The 27,765-nt window shown below is 41.9% G+C and overlaps 1 protein-coding gene and 1 long non-coding RNA gene across 4 annotated transcripts in view; both read left to right on the forward strand.

The window, feature by feature from the left end:
• FHDC1 (FH2 domain containing 1) overlaps positions 1 to 21,379 on the forward strand; it is a 33,126-nt gene extending 11,747 nt beyond the window's left edge. For all 3 annotated transcript variants that reach the window (XM_015861329.3, XM_015861330.3, XM_085544993.1), the window contains exons 5-12: positions 6,019 to 6,104; positions 6,187 to 6,287; positions 9,192 to 9,262; positions 9,367 to 9,474; positions 10,349 to 10,419; positions 12,659 to 12,776; positions 14,567 to 14,731; positions 17,340 to 21,379. In XM_015861329.3, coding sequence (XP_015716815.2) covers positions 6,019 to 6,104; positions 6,187 to 6,287; positions 9,192 to 9,262; positions 9,367 to 9,474; positions 10,349 to 10,419; positions 12,659 to 12,776; positions 14,567 to 14,731; positions 17,340 to 19,385 — 2,766 coding nt within the window. In that variant the 3' untranslated portion in view covers positions 19,386 to 21,379. The remainder of the gene's footprint in view (positions 1 to 6,018; positions 6,105 to 6,186; positions 6,288 to 9,191; positions 9,263 to 9,366; positions 9,475 to 10,348; positions 10,420 to 12,658; positions 12,777 to 14,566; positions 14,732 to 17,339) is intronic.
• Positions 21,380 to 21,775: 396 nt separating this feature from the next.
• On the forward strand, positions 21,776 to 26,688 carry LOC146761034 (uncharacterized). Its single transcript, XR_014945300.1, has 3 exons — positions 21,776 to 22,108; positions 22,694 to 22,870; positions 26,114 to 26,688. It is a non-coding gene; the product is annotated as an uncharacterized LOC146761034 (long non-coding RNA).
• Positions 26,689 to 27,765: the final 1,077 nt, after the last annotated feature.

Here is a 27,765-nt window from a genome sequence, read left to right on the forward strand (position 1 = left end):
GGCATCTCCTGCAGAGGGTTGCACCTGTTCTCAGCCAGGTGTCTCTGGGATTACCCGTGAATACTTCCCATTCTTTTAAAGACCTGCTCTATTGTTGAAGGAGTTGAGGATTACTATGAGCAGAGTCTGGGCAGACAGATAGCTTTTATTCATTTACAAGTTCTAAACCTGTCTTGATGTCCCTCAGATGTCCCCCTGCAGTTTCCCTTTGCATACTGTTCCTTTCAGCAGCTCAGCTATTTACACTCACGTTTCCCAGCAGCACGGTTGTGTTGCAGGTTGGAATGAGGTCCAAGTACCCTCTGCCACGCATATGCTCCACCCTGAAAGCTGTGTGTTTGGAACTGTCTTCTTTCTTTTATATGTTACTATAAACCTTTGGTCTGACAAAGTGAAAGCAGAGGGGGAGGAGCACCATTCCTGGTCACAGATGGAGGCAGGGCAACTCTGGACCTCTCCTTCCTTCGCTTTGACCAACCTTTACAATTTATCTAATGTGGATAAACACGGCTTTCTACTCTAATCTAATCTTATCTGGAGGTGTTATGCTGTGAAGTCACGTTACCTCAGTGTTACTCCAGTCACTTGTTTGGCGTATACGACCCATTTTACACCATTTCAGTTCATATTATCTCACCTGAGACAGACATTCCAGTGTCTTTGAGATGAAACGGCCTTTTGAAAATGGGAGCTAAATACTCAGGCAAACGAATAGCCTTACCATCTGCTGTCTTCAAGATAATTCTTCTTGCAGTATTGTACTATGGCAACTCTTTACATGTAGAAATAGATGTCAGTGCTAGGAATTTTCTGTTCTTTTCTTAGTTCTGAAAACTGTTGGGAGGTTGTGTGTAAGTGGCAAATAGAGGCTCTTTGCTGGATGTCTTTGTCCATTACTAAAATATTGGCGGTGCTGTGAAGCCCTTCTGTCACACTGAAAACGCTGAAGTATTTTCAAATGTTTTATTTGAAAAACTTGACAAATTCTTGAAGCTGGTAAACCTGGAGCTTGCTGCAGGGCTCTGTTCCATGTTCTGTTCAGGGCTGTGAGTGGCACCAGAACAGCTGTAGTAGAGTAGATTAAAAAAAAAAGCAGGGAAATGTCTAAACATTTCTTGATATGCCCGCTGTTGTTGTGTAAGCCTTGTTAGAAATCCTGCTGTTTGTGCCTTACCGTGATTAGCAGTTTTGTAAGAGGAGGAAATGCCTATTTGGAATCTCCTCTGCTTAACCCCTTTTGCAGCTCCTGCTGTTTTTCAAGGAGCCTATGTCATGGCTGAAGCAACAGCATTCTTTGATGTGTTACTTCTGAATAGATTCCTAGATGTGTCTCTTAATTACCTCCTGCTAGAACAGCTGACAGCTGTCACTTACTGGCATCCTTTCCAAAGCAGAGAAGCTTTTAGCTGCTTCTGTGTGCACATCATTACACTGTTCAGCAGGCCCAGACTGGAAAAAGTAGAGGGAGTCCAGTACTTAATAAGCTAGAATAGCTAGAATTAGTATTTTAAATCTCCAGTGTGTTATACTGCTAATCAGCTCAGCCACAATGCACGCCCAGGTTATCAGCACTTCCTCCACAATGTTTCAAGCTTGTCCTTTGCTCTTATATTCCATTTAAAACCCGAGTCACCTGTCACCTGCTCTACTGGACTGGTTTCTATCAGCTCTACGCTGTTTACGCCATGTTTGTATAGTAACTGTCTCCTCCTTCTTTCTTTAGCCAGTGCTGTATATGGCTGGCCATCCTTCAGAGCTTTCATTCCTACTTCCTTTTTTCACCCTTTATGTTAACTATGGGATTTTCTCCTTTTGTGTTTACCATTAGCTGATAGAGGTCTGCCACTACCTAGGCATAAGCCTCATGGTATCACACCACCTAATATGTTAGCTGCTTTCCCATGCGCCCTTGTATTTTAATTTCCCTGTGATGCATTCTAGAGTTTTGGCATTTTTTGACTTGCATTTTTCTCTACTGCCCATGACTATTTGCAATCATATGGAAGAAATACAAAACAAAACAAGAGGCACCACACACAAAACCAACAGCAGGGAACATGTTTACTCATCAGGACCATTGCACTTGCCTTTATTTATTTTTAATATGGGGAATCATTCTCTTACTTGATTGGCACGTAGGGAGATACTTAGTTATGGGCAGATATGGGGATGAGGGGTGCACTAGTTTCTACTCTTCTTCTGAGATACTGGGTCTCTGGTTAGGAGTGCAACGTATCTGTTTTGTGCCAAAAAGTTCAATCCTGCTGCTTGTAAATGAGTACTGCTGGTAGCTGAAAAATGTCTGAGAATCTGAGACAGGAGTGCAGTAGCTTTCCTATCTGTGAGGAGCGATGAGACATTTGCAATGGACATATTTACTCCAATTACAAATCAATTAAAAGGTCGAGCTTTCAGTGTTTCATAACTGTTTTTAGAATGAGGCAAATTACTTACGTGAGAACCTCCTGTATCTAAAATCTGGCTTAATGTGCACGGGCATGCATGGACAGTGCAAATGCTTATTCCATATACAAATATAATGAAAAAATAAATTAGTAGCTCTGTTCCCAATTTGAGTAATACAGAGCTGAGCATACGATATAATTAGGCTGTCCTGCATGTATGCATTACACTGCTGTATCTTATTACGTGGTTGCTACTGTTGTGGAAAAGATTTTGTTATGCTTGGTGAGAGGAGGTCAAGGCTAGAAATGTATGAGTTATTCATTGCAATTTGAAAATAAACCACATTTTTTTTAAGCTCTTTTGTGTTCTTGGGCTAATTATAAGCCTGTTTTATCTTTTAGCATGATTAATGACAGCATTGTTGTCAATACCCATAGTTCCTTAGCACTTCCTAGTTGTGGTTGGTATCCACTCGTAGGAGCCATTGGTGAATCTTGGTTCTCTTTAGGAAGACTTAGACAACATGTCTGCAGAGAGAACAGGCAGGTCCCTTGTGCTTTTGTGCAGCCTCCCTTGGAAGATGAAGGGCAGCTATCCAAAATGAGTTTGAGTCATTTTTAGCTTTGGGGTTCAAGAAGTTGTTTGTTTAGTTTTATAGGTAGTGTCAGTTAAGTCAAGTAACTGTTTATTTTCTGCTTCCTGATGGAAGAAGTGGAAGAACTGATCTTTGTCAATTGTGAAATCTATAGTGGGGAGGAAATGCACACAAATGTTAGGATGAGAAGGAATGGCCTTAAGCTGTGTACTGTGAGGTTCAGGTTGGGTATTAGAACAAAAATATTTTCAGAGCAGTGAGACACTGGCACAGGCTGCCTGTGCAGGTGGGGGAGTCACCATCCCCAGAGGTGTTCAAACCATGTGAATGTGGCACTGAGGGATGTGGTCAGTGGGTATGGTGGGGATGGGTTGATGGATGGACTGGTTGATCTTACTTCTCTTGTCCAACCTTAATGATTCTGAAAAAGTTTGCCTACCTGACCTTAGCCATTCCCCCTAAGTGGGGTGGAGTTAACATAGGATTCAGTCTCACATCCAGACAATTTAAATGCAATGAAGACCTTATAAATCACCTAAATCAGCTGCCTATTATTGCTATTATTTTTATTTTAATTGCAGATCAGAAGGCAGCTGGGTAAATGTCTTGTTTTGCTTATATCAGAAAATTCCCCTGGGTGGATTCCAGGGATTAGACTCCTTCATGTTTCTCCAGGCAGTTTTCCTACTATGGGTTGGTAGAAAGTGAATTTCATCCAGTGTCCGTTAAACACTTCACTGTTCAAATCTCAGGAAACATTTCACGTAGATAACATTGGTAGCTACTTATAGTCAAAAGTCAGTACTGTCAAAATGTAAATGTATTACAGGCAGCATGAGTTAATATTTGTGTGACTATTTCAGGATTTATTTATTTATTTATTTGCTACTTCTGCATTTAAATCTTACAATTTTATCTTCTTATAACTGACTGTGGTTACCTGATCTTGACCTTGGTGATTTGCGGGCAATGTTGCACTTCTTTTCTCTTTTCCCCCTAAAACCGAAATGCTTGCGTCGTTTTAAAGCAAACTTTAGTATTTGCAACAACCTCAATTAAAGTTAGATCATTTTCAGGTTTTGTTGTTGAGGAGGTAGACCGTTATTTTTGGGAAGGTAAAAGAGCCACATACAAAGCTCAGGATATCTATTATTTTCGCCCCTGCTTCGTAATAGAGAGAAAAAGTGTTTGTCTTGTTTCTTTCTTGTTTTAGCACCTTAGAAATATCAAGGATGTCAGGTCTGGTCTTTCCTGTTTTTTGTTGGCAGGGTTCTTGAGTGCCTCTGTTAATTAGGACTTTTCTCAGGCTTCAAATAAATGGCATGCAGTTTATCTTTAGAAGGAGCTTTTGTCCGAGTATCTTGAGTTAAATGGCAGGTTAGGAAATCAAGTTAGATAGCCTGAATAAAAATTGCTCTTTTGATTAGAGTTTTCCTTTTGTGTTACAAATGTTTTTGTGTTTTGTTTTGGTTTTTTTTTTCTTCATTTGTTTTAAGGTATATTAAGGAAGTTTTATTATTCCAATTTTATTATTTCTAATTTTTGTCTTGTCTTTGCTAATATGCTCTCTAAAATTCTAGTATTTGTATGGTATGGAAAAAGAATGTAATTAAAGCAGAACAAAGTGATTTACAAATCCTTTTGTTCCACTATTCCAGAGCTCATCTTACATTTCTGATTTAGTATAGCGTGTTGTCTTCCATTATAAATCGGTATTAAAAATAAATAAACAAATAACACTGTAAAGACAGAAAAATAAGTGATTAATTCAGAGCCTGATATTTAAAAAAACTTGTGTGTGTCTTGCTAAATGTGAGCAGCTTGAAAACTGTTAATGTCCTGAGGTAGTGTTCTCTTCCCGTAGTACCTGAATATGCTTCCTAAAACTGAAGCCCATCTGGATGGGCATTGGGTGTAATACCATAAAGGAGAAGGATGATAAGCTAGTCTGTTGATCAGTGGAAATGTACAACTGATAGTGGATGTGAAGTTGGTAAGATGAAGAAATAGCATAACTGTGAGTGAACTCTGCAGTTGGATATGATTTCTGTGTTGGGAAATGTGGAAGAAATCCCAGTTATGCTTAAATATATGTGCATATATTTTCCATTTCTTCTGTATAAACAAATACTAAGTACGTGGGCAGATCAGTGGCTTGCAGATCATGCAAATATATGGATTTTGGTGGAGCTGGGAGGGAAGATTGACAAAATGAATGCACTGATATTTCCTTAACATGTAAATGTTGTTCTCAAAGCACTGACCACAAAGAACTTCAAAATGCAGCCTTGCATTTGTTGTTAAAATATTTCATGGGAATGAAAAAAAAAACAAACCACCAAACCCAAAAAACTCAAGAGCATAAATTTTTATCCTTAAGGGGAGTTTTGGAGGCGGTTGAATCAAGTATCTGGGAGAAAGCTGCATTGTGCCAAAGAGTTAGGCTGTCTGTCCTTTGCTCAAAATGCTGAACACAGTTTACTTTCAAATACACCCAGTATTTCAGGTTATGCCCAAGTGTATATCATAGTTGTTGGAGAGTTGAGAATCATTTTTCAGATCATCACTTAAGCAGCTGTTTTCTGCCAGAACAAAAACTCAGCTAGAGAATGGCAAATGGACTAGTGAGAAAGAAAAGAACCAACTCTCTTGAGGACACTGGCAAACGGAGTGTCCTAAACATAGTGAGGAGGCCAGTCATTCTTTTTTACACTGAGTGAATGTGAGTATGAGGGAATAGCTGGGGATGTGGATGAGTTATAGAGTGATGGCACCACATTTATTCCATCAGATTATGTGGGTAGGTTTTTAGGAGAAGAGTGATGTTACTGATTTTATTTTTTTTTTTCCTGATTACCATGTGTGCAAATTACAGGACTTTGGGCAGTGAAGTCATTGAGCTCACTCTCTCAACTCTTGCTAAATTTACTGTTTTTCTGGGTGTTTCCTTCCAGAATCAAGTTAATCTTGATCTTCTGTAAGACTTTTTGCTAATGTTTTTTTTTTTTCTTTTCTAGGTAAAGAAATTAAAAGCCTTTGATGGAGATGTATCAAAACTGTCTCAAGCCGATTCCTTCATGTATTTGCTAATCCAGGTGCCAAAGTAAGGAGATAATAGATTTATTTTGTTCATGATGTACTCTCTTTTGGCTGTCAGTTCTAAACCTGTTTGTTTGTTGCTCCAGCTATGCTCTTAGGATTGAAGCCATGGTGTTAGAGAGGGAGTTCTCACCCTCCTGTGCTTCTCTGCAGGATGACATGAAAATTATAAGACAGGCAACAAAAGGTAATTAAGCATGTTGGGACACGTATAATACTCTTGTTTTTGTTAGCATGTTAATTAGTCTGTATTATGAAGATGAGAGCTTGAATTTCAGGTACCTTGGCTATTAAAAAGAAGCTAACTCCCCTCTGACAAACGCTGTCCGGGTGTGCCTGGTGAATCTTTGCTTCCAAAATAAAAAATCTGCAGGCCTTGGATCCACTAGTTCATGACCAAAGACTACTAACAGTGTATCCCATACTGACAGAACCCAAGGTGTCAGTGGCTAAAGTAGGACAAGCCATTGTCTTTTGGCTGCAGTTTGCTCATTCGTGCATCACTGACGCTGTGGTTGACTCCAGTCATTACGCTTCTCTCACGTTCAGAGATCTAGAGAGAGAATCACCATGTAGTTTTGAAATTTCTCTATAATGCAGTTACCTTTTGAGAGTGCAGTATTGATGGGCTAAAATCTTTACTGCAGAGACTTAATTCTTTTGCTGTTCCCTTGCTTTCTGTTTTTGTTGAATTCATGTTCTCTGCATTTCACAAGCTTTAAAATGTTCCAGTTGGTTATTCCTAAGGTAATCACAGAATCACAGAATGACCCGGGTTGGAAGGGACCTCAAGGATCATGTAGTTCCAACCCCCCTGCCTGGCAGGGCCACCAAACATACGCCTTTACTAGATCAGGTTGCCCAGGGCCCCGTCCAACCTGGTCTTGAACACCTCCAAGGATGGGGCATCCACAACCTCCCTGGGCAGCCTGTTCCAGGGCCTAACCACTCTCCTAGTGAAGAACTTCGCCCTAACATCCAACCTAAATCTTCCCTCTTTTAACTTAAAACCATTTCCCTGTGTCTGGTCCCCATTTCCTGTAATCTGGTATCTTCTTCTTTGCATGAAAATTACTCATTTCCTAGTTTAATTTATTAGTAATACTAACCTTTTCAGACACCTTGAGTTACCTATTTGTCCTTTTCCTCAGTGTGAAAGCCCTGCTTTCTGCTGGTATATTCAGTGACATTATCTAAACTACTCCTAGTAGGGCAGAAAGGCACAGTAGTAAAAGTATTCAACTATGAGCACTGGTGCTTAGGGTAGTCATTTCTAGTGACAGAAAAGGGGAAAAAAACCTGTTGTGTTCTTCCCAACAGTGAGGATTGGACTGGTCCTTCCTGTCTCAGGAAAACATCCCCTACCTTAAGCTGAGGTTTGAGTTTGGCCTTTTATTGGGAGCTCGTTGGAATTGTTATACTTTGTTTTGAGCAACAGACACATGTGATGGAATATGTTATGTATTAAAGCAGCCGCACCCTATTGTCCTTCATGTCCTTCACCCAGGACATTTGGGAACTGATGAATTCATTCCCTCCAGACGAGACACTTTGGTCTCCAACTCCTTCATCAGGCCAGTCATGCAAATCAGACTGAGCTTCCCTGTTTTGAGTCCACTCGAACTCATGTGCGCTTCTCCATTTGGTCTTTGCACTTCAGGGTTTGTTGATAGCCTGAAGTTGTTTAGGAATTCTGTCTACTTTTCTATTCCTATCTACCAGGTTTCTTTCCTTGTAATTAAGCCGAGAGAACATTTACTTAAACTCTAACGCTGATAATCACTAGGGGTTAGAATGGTCTAAATAGCTTGGTGGATTCTCATCTAGCCTGCAAATGGATGCATCCCGTAATGACACTAAGCAGGCACTCACTATGCAGAGTCTTTAGATATTGCTTTCTCATATTTGCCTTATGAAATTTGGCGTTCCCTTTTGTATTCTCTCCTCCTTCTTCTCCCTTGCTCTCTCACCTATATGTTGTTAGATCAAAGACTGTGTAATTAGTTTTTAGCCTGCTAATTCTGAAATCCAAAGATACAAGGGCTGTCTGCCTCCAAAATGATAGATTAGTGTACTATGTTAAGCAGTTAAATGTGAGGTAAAGGAGTTGTAGAATGTGAACTTTGTGGTAAAATATTTTTTTAAAACATATAAACTGCGATCAAGAGGATTCTATGTTCTATTATGTTAATTGGTGTAAAATATATTTATTACATTAAAAACAGCTCACATTATTTTTCTTGCCGTATAGTGACTTACAAATTTTCAGGTACTTAGTTTACTGTGCCATTTGTGTAATGCTCATTTGTTAACTCTTAACAGTTTTGAATGTCTGTATCTTATTTCTAAGGTGTTGCCCTCAACAGGTGTGTTGTTTTTTGTTCCTATGTGTGGGAGATGAGAAGGTGTATGAATTCAGATTGTGCACTACTGTGCATTTTGCAAAAACGGCATGTGTGCAAAGCAGGCTTCTGATGGAGAAACTTTAAGTGCCACTTTTATTCCATTTGACTCTGCTTCACACTGAATATAACTTTGTGCTGAGTCATCACTGATGCCACTAAAGTGAAATAAACGTCACTCCAAGTTGGTGATCACATAGAAATAAAGTGGTGATTCATAATGGCAGCAGGGTACACATTGAAAACTTAAACATTGCCTGACGTCTTTTGAGACTTGACGGATGAGTCTCCTAAAAGGAATAATAACCTCCTAACCCAATCCTGACAGATGGCAAACAGATCCTGTGAGGTGCAGAACATTTGCTTTGCACCAAGTTTAGTAGGAGGTAAGGATACTTGTATGAGATACTTTGCACGTTTCAGGATTAGACCCCGAATGTTTTGTGAGCTGCCATGGGTTGCCTTGGAAATACTACACTTGCAAAGCTGAAGTCTGAACATGTACACGAGGTTTGCCAACTGTTGTTGTAACTCTGAATTATTGAGTCCTTTTTTTTTTCCAATTTTCAGTTCACTATGGATTCCTGTTAAAATAAAAATGCTCATCTTTGAAAGCTTGAGGAGTTTGGCAACTGTGCGTGTATTTCTAAACAAACAGTTGTTTGACAGCAATTTTCTATTCCTTACAGAGTTAATGACTTGTGAGGAGCTGCATTCCATATTGCACTTGGTCCTTCAGGCTGGGAATATTATGAATGCGGTAAGTGACATCCAGAATGGAGTCGTCTGATTGACCAGACTTCCTTGTTAGTATTGCAGTCCATTTGTTTCACACGCTGCAACTGTTTGCTCTTTTCTTTTTAGGGAGGATATGCTGGCAATGCTGTTGGATTTAAGCTGTCATCACTGCTAAAGCTGGCAGATACAAAAGCCAACAAACCTGGGATGAGTCTGCTGCATTTTGTTGCGCTGGTATATAAAAGCTATTTTGTTGGTATAAGTAACTGATAGAAATCTAGAGCCATAGATAATCAAGAACAGAAGGAGCCATGTGTCTCCATAAAGTGGCCTAAAACTTTGATTCTGATCTTTGCTTTTCAACTCCTGGCACGAAATTCACTATTTTCCCTATGTCTGGCAATCCTGTCCATTGGAAATACATGGCAAACTCGATTTCCTAATCTCACATAGAATATTACGTGTGTCTAATTTCATCACTGTAGTTGTTCTCTTACTGTCCTGAATTTTTCTGCTGTAGAAGTGGCTTCTTTTGACAAATACTCATATTCTTCTTGCTGAACCATTTCAGCAGCATGTTTCCTTGTTGTTTGCTGGGTTTTTTTTCAGCTCTTGATGGCCAACAAGTACCTTTTAAGCTTCTGTGGCCTTCTTTAAATTTGTTTTCAAACTTCCTGATTTTAAGATTTAAATGTTTCCGTAGGTGACTTTGGTTAACTGTATACAAACTGATTTAAGAGATTACTAGTCAGGTAACAAGGGAGTATTAACTGATGTTTGTATCTGCTTAAACTGTGGGCATCAGTAAATTGTCCTTTCTCTAGCATTCCCTATCAGCATACCTGTCTTTTGTGTTCAGTGGCAGAAGCAGCTATTGCTGTGTACTGCAAAATTGAATTGTTTGTTTCTAGTTCTCATCCCTGCCTTTACTTTGAAGAAGTATTTTCTGCTGAATTGTGTTAGGATTGAACTGGAAGAAAGAGTATGGGAGAGAAACCTTTAAGTGCACTCCCAGAGGCTTTGGAACTGCTGGACTTTGAGGTGTTTCTTTGTGGCAATGGAATGTTAATAGCTTGTGTGTGTTTTGGCTTTGTTCTGTTTGTTTCAGGAAGCCCAAAAGAAAGATGCTGCTCTTCTCAACTTCTCAGAGAAAATTAGGGATGTTCATGAGGCCGCCAGGTAGGTCAAAAGAAAGCTGAAAACTTATGGTTAAGCTGTGACTTGGAACTCTGGTTTGTGAAGCAATTAGGTTTATTCAAAAAAGTCTTGGCACAAAACCTGAGATCTTTACAAATGTTTACTGTAGCTTTGAGGGCTTTATTTCCATTTGCTAGCAGAAGTATGCCTGCAATGTGCCTTCAGGTATAATGTTTTTTTCTGACATGATCTCCGTAGGTGTTTTGTAGTTTTGTCTCTGTCAAATAATATGCACATATTTGCTGCTTTTAAGAGATTGGAATGATGCTGTTTGTTCTTAAACCAATTTTCATCTGTCTCTGAGCAGACTACGGCATTCTTGCAAGTCTGGTTCCTGATACAGGTGCTGGCCTTGGCTTCTTTTAGATGTTTTTATATTTGGTTTGCTTCTTCATTTTGGTCTTGGGTGGAAAATCTAAAGGGTTTGAGGCTCGGTATTTTCATGTCATTGTCTCTAGCTGCATAATGTTAACCTAATTCATACCTCGATAACTGTACTCACTTTTGTGAGATTTTGTGATCTGAAGCACAAAACTCGAAGCTGGTGATCCTAGAGTTCTATTCCCAGTTCACTACTTCCTTACTCCTTGACCTTTGGGCAGTCTGTTTACATTGTTGTCTGAGCTGTAAAATTGCTCCAATCTCTTATATCTAATGCAAAATTAAGTCATATCTGCAAAGAACTCTGAAGTCTTCTGAGGAAAGGAGTGGCCATGGAGTTAATCGGAAAAATTTTTGATGGACCACCTGTGTGGCTCTCTGCCATCCAACCCACACACCTTCTTGGCAGTCTGCCCGAAGGCCTGCTGAGGAATGTACCTTCTCTCAGCATCCAAGCCCCCTGGCAAACTGCAGGGGAGCAGGCAGAATCTGAAAACTGGTGGTACTTTTCTAGCCATTTTGTTCTTTGATCACATTTGTTAATGTTGAAAATGTTCTGTTGTAACTCATGATGAAATCTGTTCAGGGAACACACTCTACACGAAAGTTAAACAAAACAAAATGCATGTCTTACCATTGGGTGTGAGGAAGATATTTCATTATTAGAGACACAACTGTCGTGTATAAGTTCCTCATAAATCCTTCCAATCAGAGCGTGTTAAAACAACCACCATTATGTACTTGTTTTTTTATCTTGCCTTCCTCCCTTGTAGTCCTTTATCCTCCTTCTAAAGCAGAATCGTCTACGCCTTTTCTCATTTGCAAAAACACGCAAGATTTTCCCAGCACAGGGAGCTTACCTGAAGTAAGCAGAAAAAAACACCAGCATTCAGCTTATTTATGCATGCTGTCACCGTGGTCTCACCGTGTGCGCTTCAGGTGGTCAGCTGCAAATTTTTCAGCTTCTGTGTTTTAAAGTGTGGCCGCTGGTGGACTGAAAGTAGTTTTTTGGAAGAGTAGTGGATCAGCTCCTAGACAAAACTCAGTGCTCTTGTGAAAGAAATGCCATAGGTTTAGAAGTGTTGATTCGCAAAATGACTGAGGGATTTGGGTGGGAGTTCTCATCATGCAGAAAATGAGTCTCCCAGGATACAGCTCAGATTACATCAAATGAGAGCTCTGTCCTGTGGTCTTAGATTTGTTGAGTTACCTGTGCCCAAAAACAGGAGCAGCTCCACTGATGGTATGTGGTAGAAAGATGAAATGTTACAACTACTGGGTTGAGACCATGAGCTGCATTGCTGTGACAACTTAGAAGAAAGTAACGTGCAATTTCATGATGCCAAATACTGTTGCCAAAATGGGCAGCCCTGGCTGGCAGTGTGACTCCTTGTTGTGCTAGCATTGGCATTTGAACGGTCATGTAGTCAGATGGACTAAGGAAATGACCCATCTGGAAGGAAATGTATTTATTCTTTTGTCAGATTAATTTTCTGTGCTCAGAAAATGACTGCCATCTAGAAAATAAGTGTCCAGGGAGGGGGAAAAAACACTTGACAGGGTGGTATTGCCCTTTCAGGCAGTACAGCTGGGTAGGACTGGCTGGAATTAATTGTGAAACCACACCCCATGGGAATCTTTTAAAGTTGCAAATAAGAAAAAATGAGCTTATCTCTCTCCTAACTTTCGATTTATACTTTAGAAAGATTTTCTGAACAGGTAGGTCTTGTTTGATAGCCAGGTTGCACTTCATGTGGAACATCAGTTTTGAAGCATATTGTGGCTAACCTAGGGGCAAATCCTTCTCCTCAATAAGCATTCTCTGTATATGCATTTTTAGGTTATCAGTTGATAACGTCGAAGCAGAGCTCCACTCACTCTCTTTCAAGACAATATCTGTTAAAGACAGCGTTCGACGAGACCCAAAACTCTTTTACCAGATGGAAAACTTTCTGCAGGTTTGTAGGTTAACTGTGTTGATGTGTTACCATCGCCTGAATACAGGAGCATTCCTCAGCTCAAAGTAGTTTGTGTAGACATGTCAATAAACAGTAGCATTGTTTTAATATGTCTACCATATCAGTGGTACAAAGGTGTTCCAACTACATGGTGTTTGTCAAGTAAGAGCGTTGGAAGGATTGTGTTTTTACTGGGAGGGATATGGAGTGTACATTGCCCAAGGCTTGTTGGGCAAGTGTGTTAAATGCCTGTGAAATGCCTGACAAAGATCAGTAGTTAAAATATAAGACAATTTGGGTTGGTCTTTACTTTTCTTCTTAACTTGCAGATAACTATATTTTGGGCAGTTGTGATGATATACTGGACCATGTGAGTTTTTGCTGAGAATAATTAACTGAAGAGGGATTCTTAGAAGCTTGAATGCTAAAATCTTGCTTTCTGTACTAGTTTACCCATTGTGCAGAGCATATTATTCTAAGCCATACCATCACTACTTGGTAGATTCTGCCTTCTTAGTATCTCAATGACTTCATAGACATGAGTATGTGTGGCACTTAACTTTGAAGCAAAGTTGTAGGTATTTTCCAAGTAGATGGTGATGCCTGGAGAAATGTGTACTGCACTTCAATGAAATGATTTTTCTTTTATGCTATAGAAAATTATTAAAAGTTAAAAAAAAAAAAACAAAAACACCAACAACAAAAAACTAACAACAGATATTGATCTAGAACTTAACCCACACTGATTCTCAACTTGCAAGTATAGTGTAGTTTTTCAGATGTGAAGGTGATGAAGAAAGGGGTGGGTTAGGATTGAAATAGCTGTCCTCATACACTCTGAATCGCTGGCTTTAATCCATTGCACCCAGACTCTTTAATGTTATGTTCTGACATGTTTGGCTTTTATTTATTTTTTTTTCATTTTTAATTTAATAGCTGCTTTTTATGTAACACTACAACCTCGTTTAGGCCACATTCCAAAAAATGTTGAGAAAAAAAAAATAATCATTTTAGAAATGCATACCTTACACAAAGACTTCCGGTTTTTGTTTTTTAAATTATAAGTCATAACCAAGCTGATTAAAAGTCAGCTTTCATTATCTCATCCTCATGAATAAATTACTGAAATATGTGGGAGGAACTTATTTTCTATGTATGCACTTGTCAATTGTCCAGTTTATCTTCAGTCTATTTTTTTCCCCCCCCTAAATGCTAACAAGTCACATTTGTTCCTACCCTACTGGAATATTTGCCAAGTAATTTCCTGGCAGCAAATTGTCTTCAGTGGTCACCCGTGCCCCCAGCTGCCTAGTCACAATCCAGTGCTGCAGCATGCAAAATCTTTAGGGGGTCACAAATTAGACAGTGTCAGAAAACTGATCTGTCTGGAAATTAACTTTCTTCAGCAGGTTATTTTGGGGTCCCATCTGTTCTCAGATGTGGTATCACATAAGGACGACAGTGAATGGCTGATGTTGCAAATCAGGGAGACAAAAAATTCAGTGGTTGTTCCTTTATGCAGTTCTGCTCAAACTTACGTACTTTTGCCTGGTTTGTATCCTAGAATTTGCATGTTGATTGATGCGTTTTCCTTGACCTTCTTTCATCATTTTGCTGAAATGTCTGGAAGTTTCCTTTGATTAGTAGAAGTTCTTCCTCAGAGTCTTAATTTTCAGGCCTCTGTAACAAATCTGTAACAACAGTTTTACAAATTTCATAAGCTCCTAATGTATACATCTCCTGTTGTTACTTAACTTTTTCTGTTTGCCATTGTATATTCTTTGCTACAGTTTGCTGTGAGACATCTAAAGGAGCTAGAACACCAGAAACGAGAATTAGAAAAGGAAGGAAATGCTCTCATTGACTTTTTCTGTGAGGACAAAGAAACTATGAAGTTGGATGAATGTTTCCAGATATTTAGGGACTTCTGCTTAAGATTCAACAAGGCTGTTAAGGTAAGCACTGTTAAGCTTGCCGCAAGGCTGTTGAGCCTGGAATGAAGTTCTCACTCTTTGGTAATAAATACTGGTTCACATGAATTGTTTTCTGTGTAAGGGATGCTTTTTTTATCTTGTGGTGTTTGATGTATTTGTAAAAATGGTGATGGCAGTGGCTACTTTATTCCTTTAAACGCTTTTTGTGGGTGAAAGCTCACAAAGTGGAACAGAGTACAAAGATCTCATCTTAAGTATGACTGTTTATTTGCTGCATAGCCTGACTTGGTCCCAGAGAAGTATTCTAAGACAAATGTAGCAAGGAGTAGTGTCAGCATCGGTTGCGATTTTTGTTCACAGAAGTCTGCCTATCGTTAGAAATAATGTTTAGGACTTTATAAATAGTGTGAATTAGGTGGATCTACAGATTTATTTTTTACTGCCTTATGTAATCTGTGGTTGACAGCACTTTGCATAAAATCTTTTGTTTAGAAAGAGAGAAAAACATTCCTGATTAGTAGCGAGCTAACTGAATGTACAGCTAATGTGTATGTAGTACCTTTAGTTTACCCTGTACCACCCAGCAAGTGGTTATACATGTCAGTAATGTACAAGTATATTAAACAAAATGGTAGTAACTCTTGCAGACTTTTTAGTGAGAGGTGACTTCGTGAGTATACAAAGGACACGTTCAGTCATTTGGAATTGGGGATTTCAATCTTAATCATACATCGCATACAAGCGGTTGATGGATGGCTGCTACTTCAAGGCCCAATGGGGACTGCTCTTCTTATCTATGGTAGGCAGTAGTCAGAAATGATAAATTACTCTCTTATTTGCAAATACTGAAAAGATTTTCTTGCTGAGTGTTTTGTGAGGATTAACCTAAAAAATTAACGGAAGAATTAAAGACTGCAGTTCTGAGAAATGAATGTAGTGTGTGGACAGCAGAGCCAGCAGTCAAAAGAGATGGTTTATACCGTGATGGCCAACTGTGCATGTCTCACATGTTAAGAACACTTTTAGTTTTTGCAATTTTAGAACATGCTCCCGAGTCCTTAAAATAGGTTTATCATTTGAATAAAACCTCCATAAACATATTTTGGCTGAGGCTAGAATGTTCTGTGTCTAACACAGAACATGAACATAGCATCTACAACATTTTTTAACTATTTTGCTTTACAATGGGATATTTGAAGTTAAGCTTTAGCATTAGTCAAGAGTTAATCCTGTAATCCCATACCTGTGAAAGAAGTCTCCTGCCACATTTTTCCTGAAATGCAAGTTTTTTCTTTATCCTTTCTTAGCTGTTGAGTTTCTGAGGTCTCTAACGCATCTTATCTTTCACAGCCCTGTGTTGTCTCAAATCCCCTTTAAGAGGTGTAGATTAACCCATTCATCAAACAGAGCTTCAGCATTAGACTTTTGTTTACTGAAAGCTTTCAGGCAACTATTTATAGTTGTTCAGTTCTTCCGTTGTCACAACAATGGGAAAATCAAACTAAACAGTGCTTCATAGGTGTGTGGGGTTTTTTTTGAACAGCCACATAGGCTTTCTGGGAACAAAATTAGCATGCTGAAAAACTGTAATTTTTGAATCCTTTATGAAGACTAGCCCTTCCTCTTCTTTTGCTGCAGCTGTACTGGCTGAAGAAAACCTGGTTCTTCATTCCTGTTGAACTTTCCAGGTTATTTTCTCAAGTTTAACCTAGATTAAATCTGAAATCTAGAGGTGTCAGTTAAAATGTTGATGTTCACAGTAAACCTCTGCTAATGATTGTAGCAGAAAGGTGTTACTATGTTGTCTTCCAAACACAAACTGCCTCTTTCTATGTCTTTCTAAACCACAGCCCCTCAGCCTAGCTACCAAAATCTCCAGCCTGCCTGGGGCAACTTCTGTGCAGTAGTTGTCGATTTTTGAAGCCAGCAGCGAACAAGAGATCCAAAACTGGAATGAGGTGTTTATTAAGTGACATCAGTTGATGTCTAAGTAATGATCACGAGACATTGTATGAGTTTTTTCATTTGCTTTTGTTTGCAAGTCATGTCTTCTCATGAAGTTTCCAATCTGTTATGTTCAAGTTGGGGGTAAACAGCAACCCTTGGAAACTCCACTTGCTGCTTCAATAACAGTTGTTGTAGTATGGGAGGATGGAAAGAATGCAGTGGCTTACATGATTGTCAGACAAATTTGTTTTTAAAAAAGAATATAATGCTCAGCCAGAAGTTTACTCACCAGATAAAACTGCTCTCTCTAAACCTATTGAGCGTAGACTTAAAGGTCTCCGTATACAGCCACAATTCTTTGCTTGGACATATAGTCTAGTTGGGCTTGACAGATCAAGTTTTCAGGCTCTGTGGGGACTTGTGCATTTTCTTCTTATGTTAATTGGACTGATGTGCCTCAAGCATCATTTATGCAGGGAACTACAGTCCATATGGTTAATGATTGCACACTGTGGTTGCCATGGTGAATTTTTGTGTGTATGTATTGGGGGTGGAGAGAGAGTGATAGCAGGAGGAACTAACTTTGATAGGATGAAATAAAAGGAAAGATAAAGCTGTCTAACTTGTTCTCATGCATAGAATGCCATCCTCTGTAACATGGATTTATGCATTTCCTTGTCAGGAAAACAGGGAACGAGAGATTCAGGAACTTCATAATCTGCAAAGGCGAAAGGAGCTGGAGGAGAAACGTCGATCCTGGGCCGCTGGAGAGCTTGGAAGCTTTGGACGGAGCAGCAGTGAAAATGATGTGGAAATGTTGGCCAAAAAAGGACTCGAAGAGTTTCTTCCCTTCTTGCAGCAGAGACCTCAAAGCCCTTCATACAGAAACCCCAATTCCAAACGCTCTCGACTTTCTCTGGGGATTACTGCAGACAGAGAGTTGCAGAGTTTCCTGGAAATTTCAAAAGAAGAGGATCCCAATAAATTTAACAGCCTTCCCCGTGCAAACACCCGACCAGTAAGACCCAATGTAGCCTGGACTGAATCTGAAGAAACTAGAGATCCCAATTTAAATACCTTGCACTTACACCAACAGTCTGAAACCAAAGGGAAAAATGGTGGTCTGCGGCAGCTGCGTCCAGCACAGTCCAGTCACTTTGGTGGCTCAACCAGTACAGGTGCCCATTATCCACAGCGAAGCACCAACTGCAACATGCATGCTTCCAATGCCTCTTGTGAGGAGTCTGCTGATATAAATGCTCTGGCCCTTGCAATTGAGGAGCACGAACTTGTTAAAGGATTAAGGAAGTTTGATATTCAAGGAGCAAAGCCAGCAGAAGATACGCCTCTAATATATTTAGAGGATGTTGGTGGAACAGATGTGGAGACTCTTGATGATCTAAGCTTGCATTCCCTTAGCACTGCTGATGACGATCTGCCTCCAGCTTGCAGAAGCTCTAGAGAGGCCCACAACCATAAAGGCAAGGCAGTGGGTTGCAAGAGTGAAACTTCAGAGCCTGGCAGCAGCAGCCCTGTGTCGATGGACACAAGTATTTCGGGAAGTAGGGAAGATGGGCCAATGTTCTACATGTCAGATACTACCACTGACTGTTCTTTGACACTGGACTCTGAAGAGGGGAATGACTGTAAATCATCAGGCAATGAAGTAAGAAGTGAGGCTGGCAAAACACGCTCTTCTGTTAATGGTGCTCAGTACAGGCCTAGAACACTCTTCCCAAACCTAAATTCAGCTTCTGCCAAGGATCCGTCTCTTCACGCTTCCACAAATGATAAGGACGATGCCAACAGCAAACACTCGCTTTCTAAAGAAAAATCTGTAAAAAATAAAGACCCAATAGGACCAAAGAGAAACTCTCTAAAAGACAGATCTCCAAGTTCCTCAAAATCCAGTGGTACTCGCCCTAGCCACACAGCTTCTTCCAGACCTGTTAGAACTTTGAATGCCTCTGAGAATGAAAGTATGAGGAAAGTGGTGCCTATTTCTCGGTCAAACAAAGCACCAACCAGTGTGAAAAGGCCAGAAGCCAAGCCGGCGCTTCGTGAGACTACTACAGTGGAAAGCCGCCTGTCTCGTCGCAGCTCTGTCCGAGGCACTACAGACACACTGCCAAGAAGTCCTTACAGGCACAGCATGTCAGTAGAAGAGCCAAGGTTACAGAGGGGGACTGTCACCTCAAGCAGCGCTCATTTTGAGAGGGACAGAGTTGCTCTCAAGAAGCCAGCCTCTAAACCTGCTAGGAGTACTGCAAAATCGAAGATGGATGAGACAAAGATGTGTCGCTCCAGCGTGAAACCCCAGACCCCTGTAGATGACACCAAAGTTAGCCCTGTCAGTGCTCCCAAAACACCATCCACTGTCCCCAGTTTTGCAAGGAATACAGTGGCTTCTTCTTCAAAGCGTGCAAAAGTGGATCTCTCCACCTCATCCAAACCTCCAAGCATTACCAGGTCTGTGTCCCAGAGGCTACCTAAAATGAAGCCAGCAGCAACCTCTGATGATATGAGTCCAAAGGAGAATGGAGGTAGTACTTTAAAGAGAGCAAATAGTGCCAGAGTGTTTGGAAAAAGCATCCTCCAGGGAGACACTGTCAGCACAAAGGCACAGCCTTCACCAAAGGAGCAAGGGGCAGTGGAAAACTCCTCTCTTAAACTGAAAGATGCAAACCGGACCACAATAGGTAAAATACTAAAGCCGTTACTGAAGTAAGGGGAGGTTTTTGAGTCTTAGAATATCTCTTGCACTGGATGTCTCTGTTATGGAATTCCTTAAAACACTAACATCGCTGATAAGCGGCATCGTGTGCTTTTTAATGTACCACACACCAATGGAAAAGGGCAACTGGTTGTGTTCTGGTCTAAATCCTCTGTTAAGAATTTGGATGTCTTTGAAGCCACTGTGATGGAATAAGAGCGTAACAGCAAGTCTTTGAGCATTTGTGATACGGAAGGTCACCAAAAGCCAAAACGTTTGAAGAAGATAAGCTATGAGATGAAGTGCTTCATGATAGAAAACATGGATAAAGGCCAGTTTTTGTGTACATGAAATTTTTCCTGAGACTCAAACGTTTGTGTTTGTAGGTTTCTTACTCACTGTCAAAGAGAATCCCGTGGAACAGTACTGAAAATGAATGTAGGTGATTGTGCTTTACATTGTTTCTACTGCCTTGGATTCAGGAACTCTTTTTTGCCTGTTGCAAAGTCCAATGCTGGCAATTGGACGGACTGGGAACTGCTGGCCAAAAAATAGTAAAATGGGATATTTGCTGTTTGTGGCTGTCTTTAACCTAACTGAAGAATTTTTAGCATGTTTTATGAATGTGTACGTGTGTCTGGAGAAAACCTCCTGCTGGCCAGGAGGCTTATTCTCCAGGAATGTGGCAGCATTGTCTTGCATGCACAAGTAGATAGGGCTGGCCGTTGGAAGGGCCACCAGTAATCACTGGGATGATGACTACTTCTCATCTGACTTGTTCCAGTCACAAGCAAACTTGCCAGCTTTTGGTCATACAGAAGTGCCATATATTTATGATACATATCAAGGATGTTTGCAGTTCAGCTCTTGAAGGCTGCATTGTAGTGCTGAGCACTTTCTTACTTTTCCATGTTTCCACTGGTTTATGTACTACCAAATTACTTGAATGTTGCAATGGCTCTGATTGAGCCATCGGTTTCCCTGCCTCCTCTCCTTGTCAACGTGAATATTTAGCATGAAACACGGAGCTTACGCATGACAATGTTTTTGTAGACTTTCTTCGTTGCTTCAAATGTGGTTTTTAATGTTTAAATACTCCAAAGGATGAGTTAAACTAGTATTTGATAAGCTTTTTACAAATAAAAACACCTCCTTTTTCCCGCGGATACGAATTTTCATGTCTTGCTAGTCTAAGGTACGGAGAATGAGGGAGAACTTGTTCAGCGTGCCATGCATCTTCCTAAGGGAAATGTTTGTAGGTGGGGAAACTGATCACTGTTCTCCTGAGCATCCTATTTACAGAGTTGCCTTTCCACTCACTTACAGATGAAGCCTCATTTAATAATAAAAACAAGAATAAAATAAAAATGAAATCTCTTCAGACAAGTGGCATTGACTTAGGGTAGATCTGCTTTTCTACTCTATCCCTCAGTGCTGGAAGTGTATAGCTCAGTGAGAATGAGCCGTTTAATTGCTCATGTGCATCTCAAGGGCTAGTATCAGGGACAGCTACCTTTGTCTTTTGAAGTTGGTAAGGGGCCCTTAGTGTTTCCTGATGTCTTACTGCAGACATCGTACCCAAACACCGCAAAGTATTACATAGGGCCTCTTGTTTGAGTCTGTCCCACAGGGAGAATTTATATAGCCCACTTTTTGGCAAGGGTGAATTTTTTGTTCGAAACACCCTGTATAAGCTTTTTGAATGCTGCCTCCCTTGTGGGTTACGTGAAAGAAAAGCATCTCCCTTCTCCTTATTTGTATCTGTATGTATGTATGCACATCTGTGAGAGCAGATGATTGACTCTTCTCCTTTATTAAGAAAAAAAGAAAAAAAAGCAACCAAACTTTTATTGGTAGCGAGCTTGAAAAATAATTTAAATGTGTTTTGGTATATGTAAATTTCTATAAATCTGTGTAAATGAAAACTGAATGTATTTAATGGAGCATTTATACATTTCGGAGTAACTTGGTAGTTTAATAAAGTTCCCATTTACTGGGTATGGGCTTCAGCTTTCTCTTTCCTGTTGTACTTTTGGCTTTGGTTCTGGAGATCCCCAGCGACTGGTGACTGGCTGGGGAAAGTCCCCAAAGAAAGGGCTTTGCAGCAGAACTACTGGCATTTGAAATAGGAGGCTTGTTTTTGTACTCAGATGTGCATTTCGTCTTTAGTTTCTGGATGTTCCTGAGGCAGGGCTTTCTGCGCAGGCCCAGGTATAATGCGAAAGGTATTGGGTGGTGGATGCAGCGCCTCGTGTTCACGTTGTGTGCTGTGGCCAAGACAAATGTTCATGGCAATAACAAGTCTGGATCTGTCACTATCTTCATGCCTTTTAGCTTAGCACACTTTATTGGGAAATCCCAGGTTACAGCTCCCAGGGCTTTGCAAATAAAGAACAGCCTGTTTTACAGGAGCAGGTGGTGATTTCTGCTCTGTAATTCTGAAGTTTTACCTTCCATCCCATTCTCCTGTGATTTTTCCCTGCTTCATTGCATAAGATAAGAAAAAAGCAAAGAAAGGCAGCCAGCCTCCTTGTCCTCGGGGAGCACTTCCTCCCCTCTGCAATGGGAATGGCTTTTTGGACTGGAATTACTGCTATTTGCAAACTCGTTCAGCCCCTGACTTTTCTCGTTGGGTGAGTGTGGCTCTCCCGCACAGAGCAGCGCACACCTGCTGTCTGCCAGTGCTGAGTGACGGCTGCTGATGGAATCTACGTGGGAAAGCCCTTCGCCATCAAAAGGTGTGTCTCAAAAGATGTTTTTTCCCTTTTTAAACTTCATTTTGATTTCAAAAGGGTTTATGATTACCAATTCATTATTTAAACTACCAGCTGTCAGAGGCAGCGGTGCCCCGTAGGTTTAATTTCCCATGTCATGAGATTTTCTCCAATGCTAACAGGCTGTGGGGCTGCAGGCGGGTTTGAAGAAAGACACGAGAGCTTTTTTCTGGCTTTGTTGTGCTGAGCAGCGGGTGCTTGTGATCATCATCAGAGGCAAGTCCGTCTCCTTTGATGGCTTTTAGGGTGACGGTGAAGTCGGGGAGCCCGGGGGGACATGAGGGCATGTGGGGCTGTGGAGCTGCTGGAGATTGCAAGATAGAGGAGCGAGCTGTGGGAGGAGGAGAGATGCTGATTCATACTTGGAGGAATTTAATATTCACATCTCATGTGGGAACTGCATACAAATGAGGGGCTCACTGCATCCCTCGTTACAACAGCTCATTAAATTATCAGGAGAGACAGAAGGAGTTCCCATCACGCCTCCCACAGTGTACAAGTCCGGACTATGTCATTCAAAATAACCCACCGGTATCTCTCTCATCTTAGGCTCTGGTTGTGTGGACGGATGCAGAGCACTGCCCGTTGGCTCTGACCTAGCCGGGCAGGAGCCTGCTCTAGGCCGGGAGCGCATTGCAGCACTCACTGCCTGGCTGCTGACCCTGAGCTGTCCCAACCTGGCTGGAACCGCATCCCCATGTGCCGAGGAGAGCTGCCCTCCAGAAGGTATCCGTGCTGCTGCTGTGAGAACACAGTCCCAGTGAGAGGGGCCCAGCTAAACACAGCTCCTTTCAGATTTGGCCATTCAGTGTTTTCCATTAGTTTGATACATGCTGTTTACATCCTACTGCCGCCGGTGCCAGAGATAACTGCCTTGGGAACAGCTCCCTGCAGGTATTGTTAGCAGCTGCTGGAAACAAAGGCGTTTGTTTTAGCCACGTCACTATCTAAACAGCCAGAAATAGAGTGCTTTTTTTTTTTTTTATTGCTGGTAAGGCAGTAAAAATCGGTCTGGTTCTCCTGGCCGAAAGATGCCTCCTGGAAATCTTGTGTGCTGTAAGGGCCGGCATCTGCACAAACAGCCCAGCAACAGCAAAGAGCATGATGCTGAGGCAAAGAATGCGTGAAGGGCTCTCGTGGCAACCAAGCATTTCTCCTCCACGTGTCATCACCACCAGCATCCGCTGCTTGCGCTCAGACAGAATTGCTTCCAGCCAACACCATGTGGTTCCTTGCCGCATAGTTGGCTTCTGTCTCTTTCCAGGCTGAAAGCTGAGACTGCAGAACACGCGTCGTCTCAGCGAGAAACTTAATTCTGGTTTTAAAAACATCAAAAAAATCTGTCCAGCTGCTGGTACCCTTCTGTTCTGCACTGAGTCACAGGGAGCGTGGAGGCCATGCTCTTATACTGATTGCAGAGATGGTGATCAGGTTTGTAGCTGTTGAGCAAGTGCTTGGTTGGTGGCCTAGTCTGGAGGGAGGGGAAAGACTGAGATATCGCAGAGAACATTTGCCCCATCTGAAGCAGGGATGCTGGACAGACAGGCTGCCTTTGAGCAGCGATGTGTCTCCTGCTTTTGATCAGGTCTGAACAATAGCCCCTTCTTTTCTCTGCTCCATCCTTATTTCTTTGGGAGGATGGAGGGTGACAGACTTTGATGCCACCTCTTGGGACAAGCAGAGGAGAGAGATGAACCTGCAGCCGCATTGTTCTGGTTGCTTCTTTCTCCTCATTCTTCTCTAGGGCTTCAGGGTAAAAAATGAATGGATTGCCTGTGTGCACTTTCAATAGTTTCTTCCAAAAAAGTAAACTTTTCCATCTTTTTTGGTGGTCCAGAACAAGTTCAGGAAGGAATTGAATATATTTCTAAAATGTACACGTGCACAAGTAGTAGTTCTGAATCACTGTCTGGTAACTGGCGTGCTGCCTGTGGAAATGAGGGGAGGATGTAAGAGGAAAAACGTGATGATTACAAATGAGCAGGCAGAGCTGAGACAAGTTTTCAAGAAGAATGTGGAGCTTTTCTCTGTATCATTACCATCCTCATGCTTCCCTGGGCGTTGGCTGTTCCTGGCTGACCCAGCTACAAGCGCAGCCTCCTGGAGAAGCCAGGAGTCCCCAGCACCTGGCCCTGCTCCATCACTGCAGAGAACACTGTAAGCACTGTTGGAGCAGCTTCAGCTGAGCAAGGACACGTTGTGAGCTCCATGTGTTTGTTCCCAGTCTTTCTCGTGCAGCATTTAAACTGATTCAAACCTATTCCCTGTGCGAATCTTCAATTTCCCGTTTCAGGATGAAGGATGATTGTAAATGTGGTTTTGATTTTTTTCCCCCCCACCCTTTTACAGCTGTATTTGCCCCTTTACATCCCATGACTGTTTCCTCCCACTCCTATTTCCTCTGTTACAGTTTTCCATCCTGCTCTATTAAATTTTCCAGCTTCTACTAATAACTCATCTCCCCTCTTTATCTCCCTTTCACACTCTGGTATTTCTGTACTCCTCAGCTCACTCCATTCTGTGCTCTGTGTCTCTGCAGGCTTTGGTAGCTGTTCTGCTCCTTTATTTTTTCTCCCTTTCTGCCATGGTTCGCCCTTCTCCAAACAACTGTCTGCAAAGCCTGCAAGCTGACGCTTTTCCCTGCTGCTTTCAGTGAGTGGTGGGAATAGGGCGACAGAAACTGACTCCATTTCTCACTTTTACAACTCTGTATTTTGTAGCTCTGCTTTGTCCTTGTGAGCAAATGGCTGGAGGTTGCTGTCCCCAAGCAAAGGAATCGTCTCAAATCATCTTATAGTAACACAGAGGTTGGAAAAGACCACTGAGATCACCCAGTCCAACCACCAACCCACCCCCACTGACCACATCCCTCAGTGCCACATCCATATGGTTCTGGAACACCTTCAGTGATGGTGACAACCTCCCTGGGCAGCCCATGACAGTGCCTGCCACTCTGTGAAGAAGTTTTTCCTAATATCCAACTTCATTCCTAATGCCCAATATCTCATCTTTCCAGTGCTAATGCTGCACCCCACAGTACTGAGCAGCTCATGGGGACATGGGGAAATTTTGCCCAACTAAAGGTGTGGGTGATTTAGCTCCATGGTTCCAGTCTGTAAAGTCCTAATTGAAAGGACAGCGGCAGCTCAGCTCAAAAAGCCGCTCAGCTCGGGGATGCCTCACCCACCTGTGATCTTGGTGCCACAAACAAAAGGTTTGTGCAGCCATTTGGGTGTTGTTTGCCTGCACATCCAAGCAAAAGAATTGCATCATATCTCAGCCTAGCATGTAAGTATTCATAGTACAGGCTGAGGCTGCAGCATCTTGATTTTCTCTTATATGTTGAATACCAAGAGCAGATTGCTCTCAGAAGACCAGAGATGGCTCTTGGAGAGTGTGTGCTCAGTTTTCCTTCTGGTGCAAGTGCTGCACCACACGGAGAGCACAGGGGGCTTGCACAGTGTAGTTGGAGAGCACAGGCACTGCTGTTTGCACTGAGCTCTTTTTACTTGTGTGTACCGTGTGCCGGCCCAGTATTGCTCACCCCAGGGCAGGCTTTGAGGGCAGTGCCCCCAGCGACCCAGAGGGAGCTGGGGAAGGAGGCAGATGTGCCCCGGCCCCAGGGCAGCATCTGCTATGGCTGAATGTTTCTGGCAGGCGTTTGCTTACCCTGCTCTTAAAGAGCTTACCAATAATAATATCTTAAGGTAAATGCTCCCAATGATTTTCTTGTGTACTCTAGAATGGGGTGCCTGTTTATGAGGATAAGACAAAGCAGCTCATCTCCTGACAAATGTGGCATTTCAGTTGCATATCTTTCCTTGCAACATGGCTTTGATAATGAACTCAGTGTATCCACCCTTAGAACCACCATTTTTATACCGAATAATGCAGATGCTTAAGTATAAATGCATAAAGCAGCAGCTCACTGGTAACCCTAGAAATCTATCCAATATCTTTTCATTGCAGGAATATGCTGTCTGTGCTCCTCAGAAGGACTTGATGAGATCTGTTGCCAGAGATTTGTCACTCAGTGGATGGAGTGTGGGATGGAACATAGCAGCTCCTGCTGGTATCTTTGTCACTGCTCCAAGGCATGAGACTACTCATGCATCAAGGGGAGGGAGCAGGATCAGAGCTCAGGATGGTCCACAGGTGGAGCAAGGCAGCATGGAGATGGCTACAGTGAAAAGATCAATGCTCAAGCAAGGTCGCCAGGTTCATGTCAGCACCCAGAGACCAAGGCAGTGGTGTCCCCATCCCACATGCAGTGACATCTGAAAGAGCATGGGATGTGACAGAAGTCACCCATCATAGATGGGCATGTGGGAGTGCAGCAAGAGATGTTTTGTAACCATAAAAGCAAACGATGGTATTGTAAAGGCTGCAAAGCAGATACTGGTGAGAATGTGTAGCTTCAACATTCAGCATGAACTGGCAAAGCAGGCATGTGAGTAATCATAGAGGGCCATTGTGCGACTGAGTCCAGACTGTTGTTTGATGAAATTACTTCTTGGAATAAATCTTACTTAACCTACAGTAAATACCTCTGAATAAAACGTCCAGCCTTAATATACAACATTTTAAATGACAGAGAATTTATCCCAACCTTTGGCAAATAGTTCAAACAGATTATCAAGCTTTCTGTTTAGAACCGTCTTAGTGTTTCTAGCACAAATTAATCGGGGTGGAGTGTCTAATTGCTGGTAACTGGATCTGTTATGGCTCCATGTGCCAAGCTGGCAGCTCCTGTTACCAGATTCTTGCTTCTCAGAGGCAGCTCTTGCAGGGAGAGAGCTGTGATTCTGCAGAGGGACCAGTGCTGGAACTGGGGAGGCTGCCCCAGGCCTCCAGCTGTGCCAGCCTCACTCTCAGTGTGAAGTGACAGCTCTGGGCTGTGGAGGAGGTCTGGATGCTAGCTGAAGGGCTGCTGCTGTCCTTCTGGCCTGGGATGACCCAAATCTGCTCCTACAACCTGTTGGGCAGGAGCTTGCTGGGGCACAGGGAAATTCTATGAGGTTGGACTGGACTTTATTGCTGTGGTTTCCCAGGCTGCTCTTGGGGACCAACATTTTTTCTGTCAGAGAAAAAGCATGCCTGACAGAGGGAGTTGTTTTGGAGTTAAATCATGTCTGTGTTTAAACATTTGTTTTTAATTAGGTATCTTCTCTATGGTCAATTACAAAGCCTGAAGCCACTGGGCATTACCAGAAACATCCCTTGTCAAAGCCGCCATACTTGCTGCTCCTCGCTCTCTGGCAGGAGATGTTCACACAGACAGACCCCATCTGCTCACCCCTCTGTTGCCTCCTGCAGCCATCCTGCAGCTCTTCTTTCTCCTGCTGACCCTTAAGCTATTTTCAGTAAACCTCTTTCTTTTCCCAGTGGGGGCATTCTGTAATTAAGGAGGCAGTGATAACATCTAGAGATTATTTACCGATGTCCTTTAGAAGGGGAGCTCTGAGCCTGTCCCTTCTTCTCCCCTCCTTGCCTTAAGCAGAGCTTAGTGTGGAACCCGGAGCTACGCAGATGTGTGTGCTGATTAGATACCTTTTCTCAGTTCAACTTGTTTGTCCTTATTGACCATTTCCTATGCGTTAAGGCCTTTTAGAAAGAAGACA

Source organism: Coturnix japonica, chromosome 4 (genome assembly GCF_054131305.1).
Source record: "Coturnix japonica strain WE chromosome 4, WE-NBRP24, whole genome shotgun sequence".
Lineage (NCBI taxonomy): Eukaryota > Metazoa > Chordata > Aves > Galliformes > Phasianidae > Coturnix > Coturnix japonica.